Consider the following 25,917-nt stretch of genomic DNA (forward strand, 5'->3'; position numbering starts at 1 on the left):
GTGTTCATGTGCTCTTAAGTCTGAATGTGGAATCAACATTATTAGCATTATCAGAGTGTTGAAACAACACGCAGAGATCTAGTTCACTCTACATGCACAGTAAACTATTATATGTTTGCAAATTATGTGATATTGCACGAAGTTCTGTATGCTTCGGAAGATTCTGATTATTCCAACACTACATGATGCACCAGTCACCACTCACCCCTCCCTTTCCAAGTGCGCAGGAGAAGCTTCGGTGGCCACACGCTCTGTCGGCTCTTGTGCTAAATAATACGCGTGGGCCTTCATTTGTCCAAATTTCTCTTATTTTGTTACTTTTAATAAACCAGACGATTACTACTAGTACTACTACTAACGTTACTACTGCTTCTTCTTCTTCTTCTTCTTCTTCGTACGTATAGCAGTTGTAAGTCACTTTGGATAAAAGCATCAGCTAAATAAATAAATGTAAATGTATTCAATGTAGTGACGAAATGCGCTCTGTAGTGTTGTTTTTGCTACTGTAGAAACATGGCGGCGCAACATGGTGACTTCCATGTGAGAGGAGATATAAATGGCTCATTTAAGGTAATAAAAACATAACGGTTCAATATATAAGGTCTTTATACACCACTGAAAACATAGTTATGTATGTTATATTGCATTTATGTCAGTAGTTACTCTTAAATTTTACACACTGAACCATGCACCCATTTTGGCTTAGACAGTATTTGACAGTGAATAACCTTAAATTAATTGATCCCTTTTACGTTATATACAGATGAATAATATATTAAAAACATATAATCTCTCATAATGTCAATTCATGATGGATGGCAATTTGATTTATTTTAGTCATAAGTACAGTGTGGAGAGCAGTGCAAACAGCATCACTGTAACACGGCCTGTGACGGGGTATGTTGCCAAATTAAACTGTACGACTTCATAATTTTGGTGAAGCATACACCAAATAACCTGTTCATTGAGATGTAGCCGGTAGGTTCTTCATTTACATTCTCACCATCCTCAGGTCACTGTAAATTGTCACATCAAGCTTTAATAACAGCATTTATGTTGTTCCGCGTAACATCACTTTCCTTAATAACCCAACTTAGCATTTATTTATGTGATAGCAGCACTGGCTTGCTGTGAGACGGATATAACAAATTAGATCCAAATCATGTCAATTTCAACATCAGAAGACGACAACAAAAGGCAGAACATTTTGTCAGATGACGCTGTAGCATTCACATAACATCCTGCTGTTATAGAGAATTAGGTGGAGATGATGCAGTGATGTAATTGCAACTTGCGTCACTATGTTGTCGTGTCCAAGAAACACAGGGTCAGCTTCAAATTGTGAGCATTATGACACTTGCATACATTTTAATACCCTGGATTTAATCAGTTTAGTTGTGTTTACAATGATTATGACGTTGCTCTATGATAATCAGACCAAGATATGCAAGAGATAATTCCCAGTTCATTTTCTATTGAATGCAAATGAACTAAGGGTTTGAAAAAATGTGAGAGAAAAAATCCCTAACTTTATAAAAATAACAGTGGACTTCTGCAGAAAGTGACATAATGAAGGTGGTAAATCTGACAGCTTTGTGTGTATTGTCTCATGTTTTTTTATCATGTATCTCTGATGATGATCATGATAGTTGATGCTGATAATGATGTAGCTGGGTAGCGCTTTGAGTGTGTGTATACAAAGTGTATTGAGCTTCTTTGACTTCTGTGGAAAAATGTCAGGTTTTCCTTCAGCTTTGGTACAATTAAGTTTGATAGCACAAAATTCTCAGCCATCAAAAACATCAATAGTGAGCGTCGTGAATGAAAAGGAACGTGCCTTTTTATACCCACCATTTAGCACTGCCATCAACAGTAATACAGGGAGAAAGATGTAGGAGGCAGAGACACCAATTTCTCCACAGATGGTGACCTTTCTTTCTCCACTGGAAGCTCATGTTCTTTTGCTCTTGTGTCGCTGTTTGCTGTTGCTCTCTTCGCCTCCATGTTTGCCCAAATGCAACTACCGTATTTCACACCCACTCTCTGTAGGTTATTTACAGTTATCGTGGAAAATGTTGGAAGTCACTAAATGAATTGAAGATGGCGAGTTGAGGAACAGCGAGAAAATTGCAACACTTAAGCGTAAATAACACCTTTCTATGCACCAAATGTGTCAGATGAATTATAGTGTTTGTGTTTTAACAGTGTATGAGTATTTAAGGGTACAGAACAGTGTACTTTGAACTTACTGAACCCTAAATCTTCCTTCATATTCTGTATATGTGACACTGTACATATTTTCTTGGTCCAGTGCGTCATTAGTAATATCTTGCTCAAAGCTACCTATACCCTACTGGATGTCTGTTAGCTTAGCTTTGCACAAATACTGGAAACGGTGGGGAGAACAGATACAGTGGCCTGGCTTTTTCCAAAGGTAACACAATCCACCTACCAGCACCTCTAAAACCAGAGATGTTTTACAGAGGAGACACAGTAGTAGTGATGCATGCGAAGTATAACTGGTCAGAAAACACTTTTTAAACCTTATTTTGGGGCAAAATTGTCAAACTTTTTTAGCGATTTTTAGTAGGTTTTACTAGTGATTCTATTCATGTAGTTTTTATGTCCTGGTGACCAGTAAAACTGCAGTTCTGGCTCTCTCCCAATTTATTCAGATAGGAGCCTGGTCTTGTCACAAGTTGTAGTTTGACGCAGCTTATGTGCCGTAACTTTCTGTAAAAATACTAGGTGGTAGACAGAGCCAAGCTAGCTGTTTCCCCCTTTGTGCTAAGCTAAGCTACCCGGCTGCTGACTCTAGCTGCATGTAGACCATACAGACATCAAAGTTGTATCTTCTCATGTAACTCCCGGAAAGAAAGCCAATAACCCTCTTCCCCAATGTGTCAGTATTTGTGATTGGATAGTTGATGATTTTGGATGTGAAATTGGAGAAATGTGTCATTAAAAATGTGTGTGTGTGTGTGTGTGTGTGTGTGTGTGTGTGTGTGTGTGTGTGTGTGTGTGTGTGTGTGTGTGTGTGTGTGTGTGTGTCAGACTTCTGCCAGGTGGAGCTGCGTCTGCTGGCTCACCTCTCCTCTGACCCTGAGCTGCTCCGCATTTTCACCCTCCCGCAGGCCGACGTCTTTACCATGTTAGCCTCTCAGTGGTATGTCACACACACACACACAATTCAGTGTGCTTTAGTGGCATGAATATTTCAGTTAAACAATGTTGCTAAAGATTTTTGCAGCAAAAGGATCTGTAGATAGAAATGCAATATAATATACATAACTATACTGTGGTGTATAAACCTTACATAATGAACTGTTGTGTTTTTATTACTTTAGAATGAGCCATTTCTATCCACATACACTGCGGGTCCTCTTACATCGGACAACGCCATTTGCGCCGCAATGTTTCTACGGTAGCCCAAATGGACATAAGGCTCTACAGAGCGCGTTTTGTCACTATGTTATAAACGCTCGAAGAACAAGTAACGTTTGTAGTGGTAGTAGTTTTAGTCTTCTGGTTTATTTAGAAGTAAGAAAAGACGAGAAATTTGTACAAATAGAGGCCCACACGTATTATTTAGCACAAGAGCCGACAGAGTGTGTCGGCCACCGTAGCTTCTCCTGCGCTTGGAAAGGGAGGGGTGAGCGGTGATTGATGGTGTATTCATGTCGTGTAGGAATAATCTGATTTTCTTTAAATCTTGCAAAAAGAGGAATAAGGTATACAAATATGGAGAAAAAGTACCACATAAAAGTAGTAATTGACCTTTCGCTAAGCCACGCCCCGAATACGCAGCTGGCCAATCACAGCGCAGTATAGGACTCGCTCTAACTGAATGCACAGTGAGCTGTTTGTTGCAATTCGCAAACCTCACCACTAGATGTCAGTAAAACTTAACACACTTAACCTTTAAGTGCAACAGTTCGCTGAGTCACTCGCTGTCCCTCAGGTTGTGACACAGGGCCACATACTTGGCGGCAAAGTTTGCCATATGTCCTTCTCATAGGATTATTCTTAATTTATTGTTATCTTCAAGTTCTTTGATATCCAGTATAACACACAAACACATGCATACACACTCTAGTTCTCACCTGATCTTCTTGGCAAGGTGAGTGTTGATGCTCCACAGGGTTTCTCCTTCCTGTTTTCTTTCTTTCTCTCTCTCCTAGCCCCGCCTCCCCTCCTGACTGCCTTCACTTCAAACGCTAATAACCTTGTTGCCTTGACTACCATGCCAACTGCCTGATTCGCCCCGCTCTTTTCCATGGGCAGGGCACCCGTGGGCTCGTCACCCTAGTGATTACATTGTCGTGCTTTTGAAGTATTTTTGTGAATGTGTATGTGAGTTTTTCTCCTTCTTTCATGCTGCTGGTGTGTCTGTGTTTACACATAGGTCTGTCTTGTCATTCTGATGCTGTGTGTGTGTGTGTGTGTGTGCGTGTGTGTGTGTGTGTGTGTGTGCGTGCATGTGTGTGTGTGTGTGCGTGTGTGCGTGCGTGCGTGTGTGTGTGTGTGTGTGTGTGCGTGTGTGAGCATGTGTGTGTCACAATGTGCTACTTTTACTCTGTTATCCATCTCAGTCAAGTGTGTGTCAGAGGGCAGCCGGTTAAACAGATTACCTGGTCACACAGACCATATTAACAGCTCTACTGAGGCTTTACTTTGTGTCTCTTTCATTATCTCTCTTTCACATTTAAAGAAATTAAGTGGTGTCACTGTAACTCTGCTGGGATTACTCCACCTTTTGCACACTCTCTGTCTTTTATAGCTTTTGTATCTTTCCATGCAATTGTCCCTATAAAAACTTTTTGAACAAGTCGTTTTTGGTCTCTTTTTTGCCTTCTCTGTCAGGTTTTTCTCTTCTTAATCCCTTTTCCCCCTCACTTTCCATCAATCTTTTACATGTTCATTTCACAGTTTCTTTTTCTTTTTTATTTCATTCCTTCCTCCCACAATGTCCCATTACTCTCCCCCCAGTAATTTGCATTTGTTACTCTGGCTGGAATAGCCTCTAGGTATAGAGAAAAATATAAAAAGCTTTTTATTCATGACCTGTGTAGTCAGACTCCTTTGGCCTACCACAAAATTAATTCCTTGTTACTTTGAATATTATGTAGATTTTTCTTTATAACACACTCGTCGCTGCAGAGAACAACCTGCTACATTACCTTTTGGGCTTTCTAGTCCTTCACCTTGTAGTGAACTTGTGTCATTGGCAAACACTTACATGTAACAGCAACAAGCCAATTTTATGTAGAAGCCCATTTCATTTTCAAATAAACCAGATTAGGTGAAACAGCAGGAGAAGAAGAATTTTACTTATCCAGCAGGGGGCAGTGAAAATCCAGAATGGATTTCCCTTGGCCAGATGCACAGTGGAGGAAAGTGATCACCTTTGGGTCACCCACTGGAGGTTAAAGGTTAACAGAGATATGTGTGTGTTTGTTTGTAAGAGAGAGAGAGCAGTAGAGCGGCATTTTAAGTGTAATTACCTCAGCTCCGATCAGTAGTGGCAGCTCCCTGTCAGCCCCTCCAGGAATGCCACATTGCAGACGTGTCATCCCACCCACACTGTCTGATCCCCAGTACTACTGCTGTCTGCAAGTCATATTACATAACTGTCTCTGTCAGTCCCTGCCTCTCTCTCTCTCCGTCTCTGTTCTTTTCTTTAGTCCCTCTGTCTCTGTACTTCATGTCGTTTTAACCTCCATATGTCACATTGTTTCTGTCCTTATTTTCCCTTTTGTTCTTAGTGATTTTTCTGCTGTCCTTTTCCTTTTCTGTTTGCTCCCTCTCTGTGTCACCTTTCTGTCTTGTACTTCTACTTTCTCTGTTTCCCACCGGACAACGATCAAAGGAAGTGGGTTGATGTCTAATCAAGACTTTTATCGTACATCCATACAACTTATTATACTTGTATTTGAACTGTTTTCTACAATTTCAGCGTTGTATCTCTATTTTGTCTGGGAATTGTCTGTATTCAGTGTCAAAACCATAAACTAGTAATCCAGTGTATGGAAAGGTCATCCAAGGACTTTATTTGCATTTTTAACTAAAAAACATCAAAATTTTGTTTTGTACCATCAGTTAATTATTTTGCCTCTGTCAGTTTGTTCAATAATACATACTGTACAGTGTATTTATATTTTCATTTAGTAACACACACTGTCTCTCTCAATGTGTTCACCTTTGTCACTCAGGAAAGGGGTGCGTGAGGGTGAGGTGACTTCCGAGGATCGGGAACACGCCAAACGCATCGTCTACTCTGTTGTGTACGGGGCAGGTGAGTACGTTGTGAAGATAAAAGAGATTTATCAGTCAGCTAGACAATTGATCTTTGTTGTTTCAAAGTGACAAAACAATGGATCAAAGTTTAATTTGGTGACCGGTTCAGACCTGCAAGTGGATCGTTGTTTGAAGGGGGTAAATGTGTTAGCAAAGGAGATAATTCAGAAGACGCAGACAGAAAGCGAGGCAGAGGAAGAAAGAGACTGCAGTATCACAATGATGTGATTATTTTACGCAGGGTTTAGGTTATCTTTACAAAAAATTGCCCTGGGATTTTGACGGGGACATATAGTAGCTGTGTTTCTTTAATGTTGTAGATCACATTCCTGAATCCATGGGCTGGACAGGGATGGGTGGGTAGAGGGTGGAAGGGCAGGAGAAGATAAAAATAGAGAGAGGAAGATGAATTTATAATACACCCTTGTGGCCCATAAAGAGACTTGTGTGTGTCAGCGTCATTTATGATTCACACACATTAAAGTGCATGCTCTCGCGAACACTCACACTTACTGCATATGCACACACAACCACAGTGATGCAAGTCAGTGGTGTCATGGAGACTAAATGAATATGTGTGTGTGAGTGGACATGTGGTGGATATCCAGGCCGGTGGATTTAAAACAATGACTACTAATAATTGTTGTGAGTTGGTGTGTGTAGTTGTGTGTTATGTTTTTTTTTAAGCGTGTGTATATATGGACCTGATGAGTGACATGTGTTTACATGTGCGTTTGTGTTTTTACCTGTGTGATGGCGGGAGGTTTTACAGGCAGCTGGTACTCAGTAGCTTGTCAGCAGGGCTGACTACTCTTCAAAAGTGTGTGGTCTGGTATAATAGCAGTTTTGACAGCTTTGGAGCCTGTTGTCAAACCTGCTGTTACTTATTATTTGTGTGTGTCTGTTATTTAAAAAATAAAAAATAAAATTCATCACTATAAACTGTGATGATCAGCATCTTCTTGGGGCAGGAAAGACAACAATTTTTGGGTGCGTGGGGACATAAATTCCAGATCTTAACTGATCTGCTGCCTTAAAAATATCCAGAATTTTTAAAAAGTAAACCTTAAAACAATATATATATATCCGGAGGTTATTGTAGTTATGTCAACATGTATACATTTTAATGAAAAACTGTTTTGATTCTTTTAATTGGTGGACCAGACCAGGCTTCTAATTGAGACCTGCGTTTATTTGTCAAAATGCGTAGCCACACTTGGCCAGTAGAGGGACAGGGATTATGGGTAGTTGTGATATATTGCTAGGAAGTACTGACAACAATGTGATAATAATAAGTCATTCTAGGTAATTTCTTCCCAACTGGTTTTCCATCATACTTTAATATTTTGGGTAAAAAGGTATTAAATTGCATTCCACGTGGTATCAAAAAGTAAAAATTTTACTTGGTGAACCCTCCCATAAACCTTCTGTAGGGATGGGAAAATGGGTCAAAAGTCATGACCATGGTTTAGATTACCTCACAACAAAAAACTGGGCCTGTGTATCACCCTACAATGATGCATTTAATTTGTGTACAACTACTTTTGGTAGGAGCCAAGATATGTTATATTCCTCTGCTTCACTTACTTACACAGGTGCTGCTCTTACTGTGACCCAGACACAATATATTATCAAAACAGGACATTTAGTGTTCTCCCTGAAGACAACATCATGACGAAATCAGAAAATATGTTCGATTTAATTAACCAGTCAGCAGTGACTCTTAACGCGCATAATTTTCATTAGAATGTGTAGGAGGGGAACTGGGTCAGTGGCTATCCCTCTCTTATTGGATTGAGTTTGTTTAGAGTGCATTCAAGAGGTCAGCAACATCTGACGCTCTCAAGATGATGATGGAGTGTTTTGTGGCATTTCTACTTTAGCAGGAGTCGCAGCTCAGAGGGAGGAAAACAAGCATAAACACACAAACACTCACACACAAACACACACTGATGAATGAGTCAGTTCTAGGAAACTCAATAAACCTCAACAGTAACGGCCAACGAGGAAAATGTGTGCAAGCTATTCATTTGAGACATGTAGGGAGCCATGGGATACATGCAGGGACAATTCACAAAACAAAAGATCAGTGCTAAAAATTCAGAGTGAATATATGCAGTGTGTGAGAAGTAAAAGAGAGAGACAAAGTCAGATGCTGGGAATAGCAAGGGAGATGTAGGCTGAAGGCATAGAAAGAAGGGGGGGGTGAATAATGTGGAGAGAGTAATGTAGGGGAAAGGGGAAGAGGAATGGAAGGAGCTCCTGATGATCAGAGACAGGCAGCTCTGCATGGGAGGATGCGTTGCCATGGATAACAAACACTAAAAGGAAGCTTTCTCCGCAAGACAATAATCAGGCCAGGGAGGAGGGGCCACGCAGCAATATGGACTCATGCACACGCGCACATACACACGCATACGTATACAAATGGGTCAACTAATAAAAAGGCCAAGAAATGATGTTGGCGGGGGAGGATGAAGGAGGTGAGACAGAGATACAGTGAGAGATTAAAGAAATGAAAAAGACTTTTGAGGACTTCTGTGACCTTTCAAAAAAGACTCAAACTAGCATATCAACAGTGTTTTTGCAAAAGTAGCATTTCGTATTTATGATAACATTTTGACACGTGGAAACAGGAAGGACAGTGGCAACAGAAAGAGGGCAGAAAAAGAGAAAATGGACGGTAAAGAGGGCAGAACTAAATAGGAGGGTTTCAATGGTAGAAGAAAAGATGAACAAGGTCTAACTGAGAGAGGGAAAAAAAAGATTGACGGGTTACATGCAGAGAAGCAGGGAGCGTCAGTAACGAAGGTTAAAGGTCAGTCCCTGAAGTGACCTCATTCAGCAGGAATGTGGAGCTTCACACACATAAGAACACACTCATACGGTACAGCCGTCACACCCAGAGGCAGTGCTCTCTAGTATCTGCACAGCATCTTTCAATTCAACATGTTTGTATAGCGCCAATTTATACACTTTTCATACAGAGCCGGTCTAGATCGTACTCTTTTTTTTTTATTGTTATAATCCATGGAAACTCTTTGTTACACACAGCATATCAGACTGAGTGACTTCTAGCTCAACACAAACAAAAACACACACGCTGCTGAAAGGGCCTTGGCCGTGACATACAGTGGGTACGGAAAGTATTCAGACCCCTTTAAATTTTTCACTCTTTGTTTCATTGCAGCCATTTTCCAAAAATCAAAAAAATTAATTTTATTTCTCAGTAATGTACACTCAGCACCCCATCTTGACAGAAAAAAACAGAAATGTAGAAATTTTTGCAAATGTATTAAAAAAGAAAAACTGAAATATCACATGGTCATAAGTATTCAGACCCTTTGCTCAGTATTTAGTAGAAGCACCCTTTTGATCTAATACAGCCATGAGTCGTTTTGGGAAAGATGCAACAAGTTTTTCACATCTGGATTTGGGTATCCTCTGCCATTCCTCCTTGCAGATCCTCTCCAGTTCTGTCAGGTTGGATGGTAAACGTTGGTGGACAGCCATTTTCAGGTCTCTCCAGAGATGCTCAATTGGGTTTAAGTCAGGGCTCTGGCTGGGCCATTCAAGAACAGCCACGGAGTTGTTGTGAAGCCACTCCTTCGTTATTTTAGCGGTGTGCTTAGGGTCATTGTCTTGTTGGAAGGTAAACCTTCGGCCCAGTCTGAGGTCCAGAGCACTCTGGAAAAGGTTTTCGTCCAGGATATCCCTGTACTTGGCCGCATTCATCTTTCCCTCGATTGCAACCAGTCGTCCTGTCCCTGCAGCTGAAAAACACCCCCACAGCATGATGCTGCCACCACCATGCTTCACTGTTGAGACTGTATTGGACAGGTGATGAGCAGTGCCTGGTTTTCTCCACACATACTGCTTAGAATTAAGGCCAAAAAGTTCTATCTCATCAGACCAGAGGATCTTATTTATGACCATCTTGGAGTCCTTCAGGTGTTTTTTAGCAAACTCCATGCGGGCTTTCATGTGTCTTGCACTGAGGAGAGGCTTCCGTCGGGCCACTCTGCCATAAAGCCCCGACTGGTGGATTGCTGCAGTGATGTTTGACTTACTACAACTTTCTCCCATCTCCCAACTGCATCTCTGGAGCTCAGCCACAGTGACCTTTGGGTTCTTCTTTACCTCTCTCACCAAGGCTCTTCTCCCCCGATAGCTCAGTTTGGCCGGACGGCCAGCTCTAGGAAGGGTTCTGGTCGTCCCAAACGTCTTCCATTTGAGGATTATGGAGGCCACTGTGCTCTTAGGAACCTTAAGTGCAGCAGAAATTTTTTTGTAACCTTGGCCAGATCTGTGCCTTGCCACAATTCTGTCTCTGAGCTCTTCAGGCAGTTCCTTTGACCTCATGATTCTCATTTGCTCTGACATGCACTGTGAGCTGTAAGGTCTTATATAGACAGGTGTGTGGCTTTCCTAATCAAGTCCAATCAGTATAATCAAACACAGCTGGACTCAAATGAAGGTGTAGAACCATCTCAAGGATGATCAGAAGAAATAGACAGCACCTGAGTTAAATATGAGTGTCACGGCAAAGGGTCTGAATACTTATGACCATGTGATATTTCAGTTTTTCTTTTTTAATACATTTGCAAAAATTTCTACATTTCTGTTTTTTTCTGTCAAGATGGGGTGCTGAGTGTACATTACTGAGAAATAAAATGAATTTTTGGAAAATGGCTGCAATGAAACAAAGAGTGACAAATTTAAAGGGGTCTGAATACTTTCCGTACCCACTGTATTTCACTGACACACACACAGACATGCCGACTGAATTTAAATGTCTTTATCTTCTACTCTAAGGCTCACTTTCTAAAAAATGAAGCCCATGTTGGCGAACTTTCAAATTATTTTTTGTTATCATTATTAATTAATATCTAAATTTATTCTACATTTAATTTCTAAAATGACAGTACAAGTATGTATTGCATTTGTGTTTTGCCACCGGAAAAACTTGAATACAATATTCCCATTTAAAAAGGCATTATCATAGTTATTACATCAATATGTGTTTAATTGTCATAGTACAAGTATAAGAATCTATGAATATGCAAGTATTATTACAAAAGTTTTAAGTTTTAAGTTTTAAGATTTCTCCTACCTCCCCTGAAAAGTCCATCCTCAATGTGCGTATGTTGACTGGAGGTTTCAAGTTTCATACTGAACCATGATTGGCTCAGAACTAGTTGTGATGTCACAGAGTCATGCTCAAAGGTACATGTCTAAAGTTTGAAACTCAGCGCAAACATTATTCTGCACAGTGAAAGTCGAACATCCAAGTGAAGTAACAATAAGCAAAACACATTTGGAGTGGCTGGCGTGTGTGTGTGTGTGTGTGTCTGTGTGTTTTATGGTGGTGTTGATTTTTAATCCCTGCAGTAGAAGCTACTGTCCTCTCTGCTAACCTTCCTACCAGCTCTCGGGCTGTTTGGCATTACATTACTCATCACCAACCACACATCAACACACCACCCTGACAGCTCAAACACACACACACAGTAACTATGGCACCCATTAGCTCACCCTCTACGTTCCTCTATCGATCTCTTCCTAACCTTACAGCCCGCTCCTCTACTCCTGCTACAGGCTGTACTGGGAACACACACACACACACACACACACACACACACACACACACACACACACACACTGTTCTTAGCTTTATATTCACTTTACACACAGATACACACATACACCCCTTGCAGCCTTGCCGTGATCCTTGCCCACTATCCTTTTATCTTGTCCTCTTATATCTTTCACCCTTCACTTGGCTCTACTTTTTTTTCTCTTCATTTATTTTACCCTCTAGTCCAGTCTGGCCTCTGTTCACTCTTTCTCTTTCAACTTTCTTCTCTTCCCCTGGCCCCTGTCACCATTCACCTAACCCTAACCCATTTTTACAAAGACTAGAAAGGCACTATACAAATCCAGAACATTTACATTTAAATATCTGTACAATAAAAGACTGGAAACAGGTAAACAGCTTGCCTGGCTCTGTCCAGTGGTAACAAAATCCACCTACCAGCTCCTCTAAAGCTCACTAATTAACACGTGATATCTCATTTCAGTCAGGACAGCTTCATCAAAGTAGATATTTGTGATGCAGTAAGTTAAATTTGCCGTTATGTCTCTGTTTTGGGATGCCTGCCCTTCCACACACCTACGTGGGAGAGCACCTCCCCGCCCATCCATGATAATACATGGAAAGCCAGAGGCAGAGAGCAGCAGCAAAGACCCTCCAGGGTAGTGAACAGAGCATCAATAACAACAGGAATGACAGCATTAATCAGACACAGCCTGAAAGGAGGAGCTGGGGTGGCAACGGTTTACAAGCTGCTTGCAGAGGAAGCAGCAAGGGCAGACAGGCTACAGCAACTTAAATAAGATGTCCTTGTATGGAATTTGCCAATGAATGCTTAGAGAAGAATCAGCTGAGCTGTCAGAGGCACTCTGCAAGAAAATGAAGAAATGTATTTCCCAAAATGTTAAATTCCTTTAGCATTCTACACACATTGCCAGGCACATAAATGTGTGGAAGCTACTAAAAATCAGTGAGGGAGCGCCCCGGTAGCTTACCTATAAGAGCACGTACCATGTATTGAGGCTGACTCCTTAGCGGAGCGGCCTGGGTTTGAATCCAGCCCTTGCCTTTGCTTCATGTCTCCTCTCTCTCTCTCCTCTGCCTTCCTGTCTCTCTCTACTATCAGTGTCAAATAAAGCAAAAAATGCCAAGATCATATTTAATTGTACTATTTATGTTACATCTGCATGGCATCTCCCTTGTAACTTCTCCCTGATGCGTGCCTGCTTAGTTAAATACGAATTAGTAAATGTTGTTTCCAACAGGTCGTGAGCGTCTGTCAGGAATCCTCGGGGTGAGCGCCGAGCAGGCCAGCCGATTCCAGGACAGCTTCCTCCAGACCTACAGAGAAGTCCAGACCTTCATCCAGAGGACCATCCAGCAGTGCCACAGACAAGGTCTGTGTACATTCAAATTCCCATTGTGTCCCCCCACCCCCCCGATTTAATAAGCAATAAAATATATAAGCATTACCTCAAGGTTCTTATCTTGAGTCTCAAGATCAGTTTCCCAGAATTCAATAGCTAAAATGTTTATTTATAGGATTAGAGTTTAGGATCAGAGTCACGGTTAAACTACGGGAATTTAAGAGTTAATGTTAAAAATTAGCACAGTGTCCCCATAAATATAACAAAAATGTGTGTATATCTCTGGGTTAGGACCTGGACTGTTGACATACACTATGTTGTTTGAATTTCTTAGGCGTACACATATACTCCTATGCTCTCATGTGTGTTTGTGTGTGTGTGTGTTTGGCTGAGGAAGAAGAAGATGTGCTTGCATTGGCAGGAATGAGACAAACTGCCGCGGGTCAATACTTGAGGGGGACGAGGTGGATGGTTCAGACGGGACACTCTATTTTGATTCGGACTGAACTGCCAACACAGCACACCTGAGATTTAAACACGCTCACACAAAATAGTGTAAAGTCTGCACTTTAACCCTCATTGCACTCACACGTACATGAGCCCAGCATCGACAGGCAGAGGGATGAGGTCGGTCTGCACCAAAACCTTCAGCACTAAGGCCTGTGTTTGGGTCAAGACCTCAGCCTCTGGTTTGGTGTGTAATCGCATCTTATGTGTGCTGTATCGGCTTTTCCCTTCAAAATAAAAGCATTAAAGGGACAACTGATGAGTTACTTCATTTTGTTACGCAACCCTGTGTTGTAAAATGATAAATAAATCTACCTTCTGCAGTATAAACCAATAACACACCAAATACATGAGGAGTAATCTAAGAGAACGAGCCAGCTGTGTGAGTACTAATGCCGCAGTGTCAACTTTAGCACTGTTGTGGTACTACAGAGTCTCCCCACTACCTTGTGTTCTTTTGTTCCCCCCCTTCCCTGTGTTTTCTGTCTGTCCTCCCTGTCTGTGTTTGTCTGGGCGTGGCTACACTCTCTGGCTCCAGCGGCGCACCTGGTCCTCATTCCACTAATCAAGCTCCTGCAGTATTTCAGCCCCAGTCCTCCTCACATTCTTCGCCAGATCGTCAGTTAATCACATGTGGTACATGTGTCAAGGCCTACTATCTACTCCCGTAAGATTCCTTGCAATTTCTGTCTCCCTGGAGACTGTTTTTCTCTGTGCCCAGGATCACACTACCTCTGGGAACTCTGCTGAACGCCACACCCCGCTCAGCTCATATCTTGCCTGGACAAACTCCCCTCCTCCGTGTTCTCCATTCTGCCCTGTTGGAACCTACCACCCAGTCTTCCGTTGCTCTTTTCAATAAAGCCCTTTGTTACCCCTTCAAACTGTTCCGAGTCTGCCTTTGAGTCCTTAAGTTCTTGTATTATGACAAGCTCTATCTGGCTGTTTCTGAATGGAAAACTATAACTTTATCTTGTATAACAAGTGTTGAACAACCTTGTTTTGTTGTTAGGTCAAGGAAGTGGATGTTTTTTAATGCCAGCCAGGAGTACAAATTTATCACTAACACCATCCCAGCGTCACACCCAGACAGCTGTTCCATTACCCACAGTAACCTATCACCGGTGACACACCCCGCGCCCCACTCATCGCTTCCCCTTTTCTCCAGTGTTATCTTCTTAATTAATGGACTCATTCTTCCAAAATGCTGCTCACAGATTAACGTGGAAGCCTCCTCGTTCTCAGGGGCAGAGTGATGTTGCGCCAAGCAGTCTGCTTCAGTTCAGCTCATCACCATGGTGATCCTCCCATCGGAGACCGTGCCGGGATTTATCTGCCCCGCTCGCCCCTCACTCTCTCTTGCTGTCTTTAAGTCTATCTCTCTCTCTGCCTTTTGCTCTCCTTCGTCCAATCTACGTCACTGTTTTCATACCTCTTCTCTTTATGTTCCACAGCAGAAATTTAGCTCGTCGATAAAATTATCCCCATGTCTGTGAGGAGACGTACAGTATCGCACTAGAGTCACGGGCTGTTTTAGCTGCGGTGCCGTGACTCAGAGAGCAGAGATTAATATGTGCCTGGGCTCCATGTCCACTCAGCACCAAGTTTATGGTTGATTGGTGTCTGATTTTGTTTAGAACTGCTGGATGCTGGCGGGCTGAGCAGAGGTGAGGTGCACAGTGCAGGCTTAGCTTTTGTCATATTTATTGGAAATGTATTGGAAAGGCCAATGTGAAGGTCAGGTCAGTATCACAGTGTGGGTGTAATAGCCGCGAGAGAAGAGCAGAAAAAAAGGGCTGTGGATGTAAAGGAGGAAGTACAAAAATGGACCAGACGAAAGAAAGAAGTGGACAAAATAGGAATAGTTTGATATTTTTTATTATATAAACTACAATAAAAGACTTAATAGCCATAGATGGCATGGCCGCACTCTTCTAAATTGTCGTCATTCTGGTTGATACTCCTTTGACTTTTAAAATGAGATAAAAGCCACGGCTCTGGATAAGTCTGTCCTCTTCTTAATATCGTGCACATTTCATTGACTCTCCTGGGATGAATGCTGTACCTTCACTTGTAAAGACTGTCTGAGATGAAAAGACGAGTAGAAAAACAACAGGGGGAATCACAGAGATAAAAACTGTCTTCTGAAGGCCACCACAGACTCAGGGAAGCGTAGATCTGCATAGATATGTAAACACCCTGCAGTGCTCACACACACACACACACACACACAGATATTAGAATTGCAGTTGTAATTTGCAGTTTAGTTGTGGCACAAGTCAGCACAAATGTCAGCAATGCTCAGCTATAACACGGTGTAACAATTTATTTATTATTTCGCTCCTGGGTTGTAAGTATTGTTTCCTGTTTGCCTATGCCTCAGAAGTTTAGAGAATTATTTACCACAGACTTTGCTTTTGTGACCAGGACAGTGATATTTTGAAATGTACCTATTTGTGTCTTTCCGTTTACATATAGTCAGACAATAACAACATATGAATCCAAATTAACATGTATTTATACACCGGCTTTGATCATTAACCCAGACAACTTAGGGAAGCCTAATTTGATGTGCAGTGGTGGCATCAGCACTTTCTGTTAGTCTGCATTGTGGTACAGCAGTCACACCCTTATTTAGCAGCTAAAGAGCCAGATATATTGTTGGTAGAAACTGACAACAGAGCTAAAAGATAAAAGTGAATATTGGATATTCACTAGTTCACTAGAAACACGGCTCCAGATTAATGATAATGTTGCTCCTTTACAGCTCAATATGTAAACACTTTGCTAACAGGTTCGCCTTGTCAGCTTCAACTTCAAGTTCAATATTGTGTTCACTATTGACCCCAAGTGACCAAAAAAAAAAAAACAGTAGTTACAGGTTTAACTATGCAAAAAAGGCAACTATTAAAGTTAAGTTTTATTTATGAATTAAAAACTAATTTGCTTCTTCTGGACTGTGTGGATGTGGTTTGATCAGATTTGATTGACAGTGGTCAAACAGCTCACCATTTGTCATCACACTTTGATTAATATAATTAATAAAATCCTTATTGGCCTATGGAAGTACATGAATAACTTTGGCAGAAGGTTTTATGACCACATCGCTCGTAGGTTTTCAGGGCCTTTTTTAATTATAATTTCATCAGTATAAAGTTGATAAATGATACTATTGAATTGTTTCCCTGTTCCTAGTTTCTGGTGCTACTGAGCATCAAATGAACCACCACTTTCTCTACACCGCTGATCATGAAAGCTGCCTGAACTTGAAAAGCACTGGCCGTCACAGGACTGTGTCACTGACCTGCCGATTGGGTGTGAAAAACATGCACATTCCTGTATGATTCACGTTGATACCTGGCCATAGTTGGAAACATCGTTTGTGTGGTACAAAATAGACCACGCATTCCGGTCATTGGGCCCCAGAACAAAGGTCACATTCCTGGTGAAAAGGTCACACACATGTGTCATGGGTCAATTCACAGTGAGTAGAAGGTTTTTAGTGTTTGTTACTATCTGTTGTGCGCTCATTTCCTGATTGAGTGTGTGTGTGTGTGTGTGTTTGTGTGTGTGTGTGTGTCCTGAGAAGAGGGTCATTCAGGTTTCATGCCCTGGTTGGCTTTCCTCATAGTGAGGGATACTAGAGGGATTTAGATGGTAAGCCTGCTCCATTGTCCAACTGGTGGAATGTACTGGTCCACTGTGTGAGAGTCTTTATGTGTGTCTATGTGTGTGCGTGCATGCGCGCGTGTGTGTGTGTGTGTGTGTGTGTGTGTGTGTTGCATACCTGCATTTGATCATGTGTGTGTTTGTGTGTAATGTGCGTATCACGTCACTGCACATTCTTGTGTGTGTTGTGTTTGTGTGGCTATCCTGGGAATGTGAGTGTGTTTGTCTTTGCCTTTGTATGTGCATCATGTGGATACTAGGGTTTGTGTGTGTGTAAGTAGGCTTGTGTGTGGGTGGGTGCATGCTTGTGTCATTGTAAGCCCGCTGTTACCATAATCACTTACTGTATAATGCTGCATCAACAAATGACTTTTCATGAAACTGTTCTCAGTAGCTTTAGCTCTGCTCAGCGTGTAGTTAGAAATAACTCTCTTGACTGAAAGAGACAGTTCAGACAAAGTAGCGTTTCCATCCAGAAACTGATGCTGCACACACACGCAGTAATTTTCTACTGATCGTAGAGTCGCTTTGGTCTTGAAGGCTTTTTGACTTGGACTTGAGCATCCTCCTTTTGGACATGCCGTGCTACACATCAAATGTGTGCTTTACAGTTCTTTTCAATTACTAACATGCAATGGTTAAAACTGAAGCCACTTTTTTCAAAACTCTTAATACAGTCTGCATTACCATCATGCATCTTGGCAAAACAGTTAATCTCACCTCCGAAAGTCACTCAGACCACCAAAACACTTCATAGGAGTCTCAACCAAAACAATTCTCACTCAGAAAGCAAACACTGTCACTCATAACACACTGACCTAAAAAAAACACTAACAACAGGAAGCACTACGTAAATGGTAAACCTTTATCTTTGAAGTATGAATGATTTTTTCATATAAATCAATATTTCATTATACAATAAAGTTTTTCTCAATCGCTTTTGAACATTTCTCAGATCTCATTTCAGAACTGAAATTCTCAAAACTACGCATTCAACCTCCACATCATCTAGTCACATGCATGTTGGAAAAGCAATTCTTATTCTTTTGAACAAATTGCAAATGTTTTTGCAACTGTCTGCTGTTTCCTACATTATCAATTACTCATGTCATGTTGATCACAATGGATTATACTGGTTCTCTGTTGAATAGTCTGACCCCTAAAAACATCTAGTCATAAGTTCATTTCATAAATCACTACTTGCACAATGGTTGAACACGTTGTCATAATCTGTCAAGCATATATTCAATACATGTCTATTATACATTGTTATTTGTAAATGTATCCTAAATTGATGAAGATCTCCGCAGTGATGTGGATAAGAATCTGTGGCATGACAGATAGCAACGTCAGCCTAAGGGGTGTTTACATTTCTTACATTATTTGGTAATTTTTTCTGTTGTGCTATGTGGATTTCTTTTCTGCATTTAGCCATAGTTTACATCAGAAAATACTTCCAGACTTCTTGTTCTTGTTCATAAACAATGACACAAGGACTTGTCATTCTGATGCACTGACATGTTCACTGATATAAAGATTTATTTTTGAGAGATAGACGAAGGATTTTGAGCAAGTTATGGACTATTGCAGGTTCCACTGCGTAGTGCTGTTTGTACGAGTTTTGAGAAATGCACTTACTATTTTGCAAATGTTAAGCGACTGAGAAAAACTGTAAGAATAACATATTTTCACTCTATTGTCTCATGTACAAACCCCCTGAACCAATTCTGCTAAAATACAAGCACATTTCCTGCTTTACGCTCACGCAATTTTAAAAGACTATATACATTACTCTATGCACATAGACGTAAACATAAAATGTACGTAAATGTTAGCTTTTCTTTATATTTCAGACTGGTTGCTGCAGAAAAGCACGACATTTGCCATCTTTCTGTTTTGAATGTGTTTTTAACAGTTTTGGACACAGTGCGTTAGCATTTGAAAAATGTGCTGCAGATAAATAGTGTTTTGCTGGTGGTTAAGTAGTAATGAGAAAAGGATGGATTTTAGAAAAAGTGGTCATTAATTGCATTTTGTGTGAAAGCAATGAAAAATGATTCACAGTTTGGTCCAGATACACTTCTGTTTCGCTAGATGTGTGAAGACTTTTGACATTGTGACTTCAGATTTGACCAAAGGTTAGCCATTGAAAAAAACTGTAATGGGGCAAATGATTCTCCACATCTGCCTGTTTCTGGCTGACTGTGTGAATCGGTGCGTTTACAGGTGGAGTACTGCTGCATATGCGGGAAAACAAGAAGTATAAAGCCTTATGTAGTTTCAGAGGGAGCTGTGTAAAGGTTGATAAAATGCCTCAAGTGATTTCACTTGGTTGTCAGTTGCTGCTAAAGAATACAAGTTTGAAAATAAAAATGATCTAGTTCAATAAGTGAGCTTCTCAGACTTCTGTAGCTCGCTCCTCATCTCTTCGCGAGGCTCGAGGCCACATTATCCGCTACTTGCATAACACCACCGAATTTTTAACTGAATTGAATTTCTCACAGAATGACAGACAAATTGGGCGGTGCGCCGCATGTGGAGGAGGCTTTTTAATGTCGAAACAAAACCAACATTGCAACTAATGAGTGACATCTGCACCGCTGTGTTCACTGTTGCTTTACCTGTTCCGTGCTTGTAAAATACCCACCATGTCCGCTTCCTGTAATGTAAAAGATAACAACTTTCTCTGTGTTTCTATGCAAAGTGCTAAAACGGGTCACCAAATATACTTGGACGGCCCGGCCAAGTGAAGTCTAGATGTGGGAAATAAAGACAAATCTGTTGTTTTGCTGCATCGATTTTGATTTTTAAACTTTTAAACTGTCCATCCAGAGTCCAACAATGGAATTTAAGTACAATGCTAAATTGGTGAAGTATTCCTTTAATACCGTTACCAACCTTATTTCCTTGTAACCCCTTAAGGTTGTAACTGATTTTTGTTGTAAAATTTCCAGTAATGCACAATAAAAGCAAAGGTCAACAGAATGTCTGAAAAACTAAATATAGGCTACCTGTTAATTGTCTTTTGACATGTTTGGCTTCTTTATGATTATAAAATCAAAATGCTTTCTTCAACATCAATATCAATATCAATTTTATTTATATAGCACACTTAAAACAACCAAGGTGGCAGCTACGCTAAAGGCTCGATCGCCTCTGATTGTAAAACAACACAAATACAGCATCTGCATAAGCAAATAAAATATAATGTATAATGCTGTGGTTCTCATTTAGTATCATGTCACTGCACAATCTTGTGTTGCCTCCCAGTGTGTGTTTGTGTGGACGTACTGGGAATGTGAGTGTGTTTGTCTTTGCTTTTGTATGTGCACAGTATAACTACAGCATCCAGGGTGGGGGAAGAGGGAGGTGCATAGGCAACTGAAGGTCACATTTTATTTTTAATCTTCAATTTGCAGTTGCTTAAAACAGTGTTGAGTTTTTTAATGCTTGACTATAGAATATCAAGCGTCCTATCGAGCCTCTACTATATGAAAAGTGATATATAAGTCAGGTCTACGTTTGTCAATGTCAGTAGTTCACCTTTAGCAGATGTGGATTGTGTTTACCTGGCTTTGGAGAAAATCACCAGAATTTGTTGGCAAGTAGTTATTTTATCACATTTCACTTTACAGTATGCCCACTACTTCAGCGAAAACTACACCACTGGTGATTTCTGGTTGCAGTGAATCTTGAGCCAGTAGCAGAGCTGCTGTGCTGAATGGGTATAAAAACTATAAAGAATAATTTATGCCTGGTTGTGTGAGAGGACCATCCTTCAAGGACAAATCTTCATTTACTCAAACTGTACTGAAGACATGATCTCACCATGCATATTAAATTGTGCTCAGAATGCTGACAATGAATTATTAAAATTGAAATATCTTTTTTAGGTTATGTGCTCTCCATCATGGGTCGTCGACGAACCCTCCCTAACATCAACTCCCCCGACTGGGGCATCCGCATGCAGGCTGAGAGGCAAGCTGTCAACTTTGTAGTCCAAGGTAGGATGACTGACAGGTGTGTCAGCTTGTTTGTTGGTCTGTATCTGTATGAATGTGGTCAAACAGATATGTGTGAGATTTTGTCTGTGTATGTGTGTACAGGTTCTGCTGCTGATCTCTGTAAGATGGCCATGATCAGAATCTTCAACCTGGTCTCCTCCTCCAGCTCGCTCTCTGCCAGGTACAACCACCAAACATGGCCACATCATACAGCACCTAAGGCGAGGCTGTATCCTTCTTCATACAGCTCAAGTACACTCTGGCTCTTCACACTGTAGTCTTGTCTGAATCCACACCAGCAAAACACGACCAAGCGCTAATGAAGAAAGTCTATCGTGCCAAAACACATAAGCAACTTTCACTATTTTAGCCAACTAAATTTGTAGAGTTGAAGAGTTTTCTCAAATGAATGCTGCACGCCAAACACTCTAGCTAGAGTAAAAACACTTGAAGCCCAGAGCCAAAATATACCAGATTTAGATGGCTATGTTAGAAGAGCAGGGGAGGACTTAGTTGAAGTCCTCATGGTGGTTGATGAAGATCAGCCAAATGCCACGTTATTAGTAGAAGTTGTAGTAGTAGTCTAGCAGTAGTTGGGGTGTTATGTATTTCTGAATGTGTTTGTAACTGCAGGCTGATAGCACAGCTCCATGATGAGCTTCTGTATGAAGTGGAGGACTCCCAGGTGGAACAGTTTGCAGGTGAATGCAGTTATCAAATATTTTCACTTGTATGAAAGACAGTAATGTGGTGAGCCTACAGTGCATGCCACCTGTTCAATTCTGGCTCGCTACCTTTGTCAGGCCCCCCTCCATCTCCCCGTTTCCTTCTTCACTGTCAAACTGTCCAATAAAGGCAAAAAAGACATTAAAGTATTGTACCTATGACGGCAAGTATAGTGTACAGGTGTATCTCAACAAAAATTTGAATATCGTGAACCAGACTGAGAGATGAAAGGTTCAGGAAACCTGTGCAGGTGTTTTGAGGTATTTTTTAGGTAAAGGTTAGTCTTGAAATACTTCACTTTATGTGTAATAAATCTAGAAGGTATTTTTTTTATCAAAATACATACAAAAATGAACTTTTCCATGATGAGATGCACCTGTATATAAAATAGTAGACATTTTTGGGTGGATATTAAAAGGCCAGTGTGTATTTATTATTTATTTATTGAATATGAAATATAAAATTCATATGGATGTTTTTCATTAGTGTAATCGCCTGACATTTTTTTACGAATTTCAGTATAGTACACGCTTTAACGTGGATAGTGGGGCGAGGGTTATTCAGTTGGTTGTAATCTGCAACCTCACCGCTAGATGCCACTAAATCCTACACACTAGTCCTTCAAAGGGTGTTTTGGTAAATTGATGTGACACTGCTACAGTTAAAAGTGTACTCCATCAGTTTAGTATTTAGCATGTTACATTGTTCGACTCACATTTGATACATTGATGCAGCAGAATCAGAGGTATCATCTTTTTTATTCTACGCATTGTTCTTTCTTGTCAAAACCGGGCGCCTACCTTACCCACAATGCAACTTGACCACTGACAGTCAGCTTGGAGGTTCAGATGTGTTATGCTAGTAGCGGCTAATGTAGCCTCGAACTGCTAGCCTAAAAAAGGGATGAGGAGCAGGCCGCATAGGTCTGATAAGCTCATTTCTAAGCTCGAACTCCACACCCCCAGATCTTTTCCATTGTCCAACCTGTAGTCTTTGGCACAAATCGATTTATCAGTTTATCAGACTTCACATAGCTCTCTGGAGCCACAAAAGGCTGTATGCAACTTGCTTCACTTATGCAGTCATTCTTCCCAAGATCTGTATACAAATGTTGCTGTGTAAAATTGGTGTTTGGTTGAACACTGCAGTGCTCTGCAAAAAAAGACTAAATTATTGCTCTTCTCACTGGTGTGACCATTAATACCTGTGTCTATGTGTGCGTGCATGTACTTCTGTGTGTAGCTCTGGTGAGGAGCACCATGGAGTCCCTTCAGCACATAGTCCACCTAGGAGTCCATATTAAGGTGAGTACACGAAGCCTGGAATTAAAATCATTCAGTGCTTTAACAGTATCAGTTGTCATGTTCAGATTGTTTCAAACCTTTGTTCAGTTGTGGATGCAAAGATGTTTTTTCTTGCCATGCAACCCAGGTTAATGGAGATGTACACAGTAGCAGCACAGTATCACGCAGAGAGGAAAGAGCAGGACTGTGGCACAAGAAATAGGCCTATTTAAAGTCTTTAAGTGCTAGTGTTGTGGTTGAAACACACATTTCTTAAGTACATGATATCACTGCACGCAGATATTTATTAAAAACAAGAGCATTTTTGAGTGGTTAAGTGAGTGGAAATCAATGTAGATCACTGTGAACGAAATCTACGCATGTAGGCTGACACACTGACACCTTTTCCTTTTCTTATGCGTCTGTGTTTTTCCCAGGTCCCCCTGAAGGTGGCAGTTTCTATTGGCAAATCCTGGGGATCCATGTCAGAGCTTAACATCCCTCCAATGTCTCCTTCTCTTTGAGTCCCCCCTCTCCTTCTCTTTGAATCCTCCCTCTCCTTCTCTTTGAATCCTCCCTCTCCTTCTCTTTGAGTCCTCTCTCCCTCTCCTTCTCTTTGAATCCTCCCTCTCCTTCTCTTTGAGTCCTCTCTCCCTCTCCTTCTCTTTGAATCCTCCCTCTCCTTCTCTTTGAATCCTCTCTCCCTTCTCTTTGAATCCTCCCTCTCCTTCTCTTGAGTCCTCTCTCTCTTCTCTATGAGTCCTCCCTCTATCTCCCTCCCCCTTTTCACCGCCTCTGTAATGAATATACTTTATTTCACTGCCCCAGACCTTTTCTGTTCCCTCTCACTCTCTCTGGTGTGTTCTCATCTTTCTGTATCTTCTGAGCTTCTTGGTCCATTTCTCCCGCTCACAGTCTCACAGTCTCTCTCTCTTCTTCACTCGTCCTGCATCCACATTGCTATGGAAACCAGGCAGCTGCAGCTCCCAGTTTCTGCTTTCACTCCATCCGTATCTGGGGGCAACGGGAGCCTCAGACTGGATTGCACCGGTCCTTTTTTTTTCTCCTTGTCTCCTCCTCTCCTCCTCAGTTTTCACACTCTCTTGTTAAAACCACTGCTGTTTTCTCTGCCTTGTTGCCAAGGTGAAGCTACATGTTTGAGAGAGGGGTGATTGGTTCAAAATCTGTTGTTAGTATGATCTAAAAAAAGATGTAGCAGTTGAGCTACTGTATGCCTGAAATATGGTGTACTGTGTTCTATAAAAACTTCCTTGTATTTACTGTTTTTATGCTTTGTTCATGCTAAATAAAGCTTGCATTAATTGAAAGTGTGACCAATCTCACTTTCTCACCTATTTTCATTTCCGCAGGTTTTTTTCTGTGTGCACAAGGCACTAATCCTTACTTAATTCTTAAAGCTAATTTGCACGTTACATTTTAGAGTATTTTTAGAGCTGATGCTCTTATTAACAGAAGAAGAATAACCTTGAATCAAATGAGTTTAAGTCATAGTTCCCTGATAGTATTCCTGTAAACCTTAATGAATATTGAATGATTTACGAGACAAATTCCAGAAAAAAGAGACAACAATGGAGAGTTTTGAGAAAGTCTAAATATTCTATTATTCTAATGACATGAAGCCACAATATTTTGAGGGATGCTTTCTTTAATAAATGTCACCTTTTTGTTGGTTTCATTCACCTGGTTCAAAGCAGATGATCTAATCTTGCTCGGCCATGTGCATCCAGCTTACAGCCCATCTTTTATCCGCTCACTTGGCTCTAGCCCACTCCTCCCCTTTGTCTTCTTCGTGCCTCTGTCACACGTACACACATTCCACAAATGCTCGTACACAAGCATCCATACACTTAAGAAACACACAAACACACACACGCACTCTGTATCCACTCAGCCGCCATGAATGCGCTCACACAGTCACCGGCTGCCAGGCACACTAACTGAGTTTTCTTGCCTATGGAAGCTACGGCGAGACTCTTTTTGCCCCTTTTTATACTGTCCTCCAATTAAGACCCTTCAAGCCTATAACGTGGTTCTACACAGAACAAAGCCTAACCCCCATTACCCATTTGAAATGTCACCTAATGTTGGCTGCTAATTATAGGAGTTGTCACTTTTTAAGTCGGTACAAAGGTGGCATGTGGGATATCCCGCAGATTCGCCAACAGTTCTGTCTTGTTATGTATTTACATTCCTCCAGTTTCTTTTTCAGCTGAACTGCCCTTCACTTTGCCTATTGAACCCACTGACAAGAATGTGCTCTTCGTGGATCGACGCAAGAGATGCCTTTCTCACCGGGTCAGTATGAGCATTTCAGAGCAATGCACAGTGTTATGGAAATCTGCCCCTCCATTCTCTCATTGTTCTGTGGTTTAAGGGTGCGAGGCCTTCCCCCCTTTGAGAGGAGAGCGTGAGACTGGTATGTGCAAATTCTAGAGGGCACTCTGCACTTT

General features: G+C 41.2%; 1 protein-coding gene across 4 annotated transcripts in view; it reads left to right on the forward strand.

Moving 5' to 3' along the window:
* poln (polymerase (DNA directed) nu) overlaps window positions 1-24,044 on the forward strand; it is a 73,220-nt gene extending 49,176 nt beyond the window's left edge. For 3 of the 4 annotated variants that reach the window (XM_038731124.1, XM_038731125.1, XM_038731126.1), the window contains 8 exons: window positions 3,055-3,166; window positions 6,213-6,295; window positions 13,156-13,287; window positions 21,327-21,437; window positions 21,540-21,618; window positions 22,071-22,138; window positions 23,406-23,467; window positions 23,884-24,044. In XM_038731124.1, the coding sequence (XP_038587052.1) occupies window positions 3,055-3,166; window positions 6,213-6,295; window positions 13,156-13,287; window positions 21,327-21,437; window positions 21,540-21,618; window positions 22,071-22,138; window positions 23,406-23,467; window positions 23,884-23,970 (734 nt within the window). In that variant the 3' untranslated portion in view covers window positions 23,971-24,044. The remainder of the gene's footprint in view (window positions 1-3,054; window positions 3,167-6,212; window positions 6,296-13,155; window positions 13,288-21,326; window positions 21,438-21,539; window positions 21,619-22,070; window positions 22,139-23,405; window positions 23,468-23,883) is intronic. The other variant, XM_038731127.1, reaches the window with a different exon arrangement.
* Window positions 24,045-25,917: the final 1,873 nt, after the last annotated feature.

The sequence above is a fragment of the Micropterus salmoides genome, unplaced genomic scaffold (assembly GCF_014851395.1).
Source record: "Micropterus salmoides isolate LMB-PRFRI ecotype aquatic unplaced genomic scaffold, ASM1485139v1 Ms_hic_scaffold_2, whole genome shotgun sequence".
Lineage (NCBI taxonomy): Eukaryota > Metazoa > Chordata > Actinopteri > Centrarchiformes > Centrarchidae > Micropterus > Micropterus salmoides.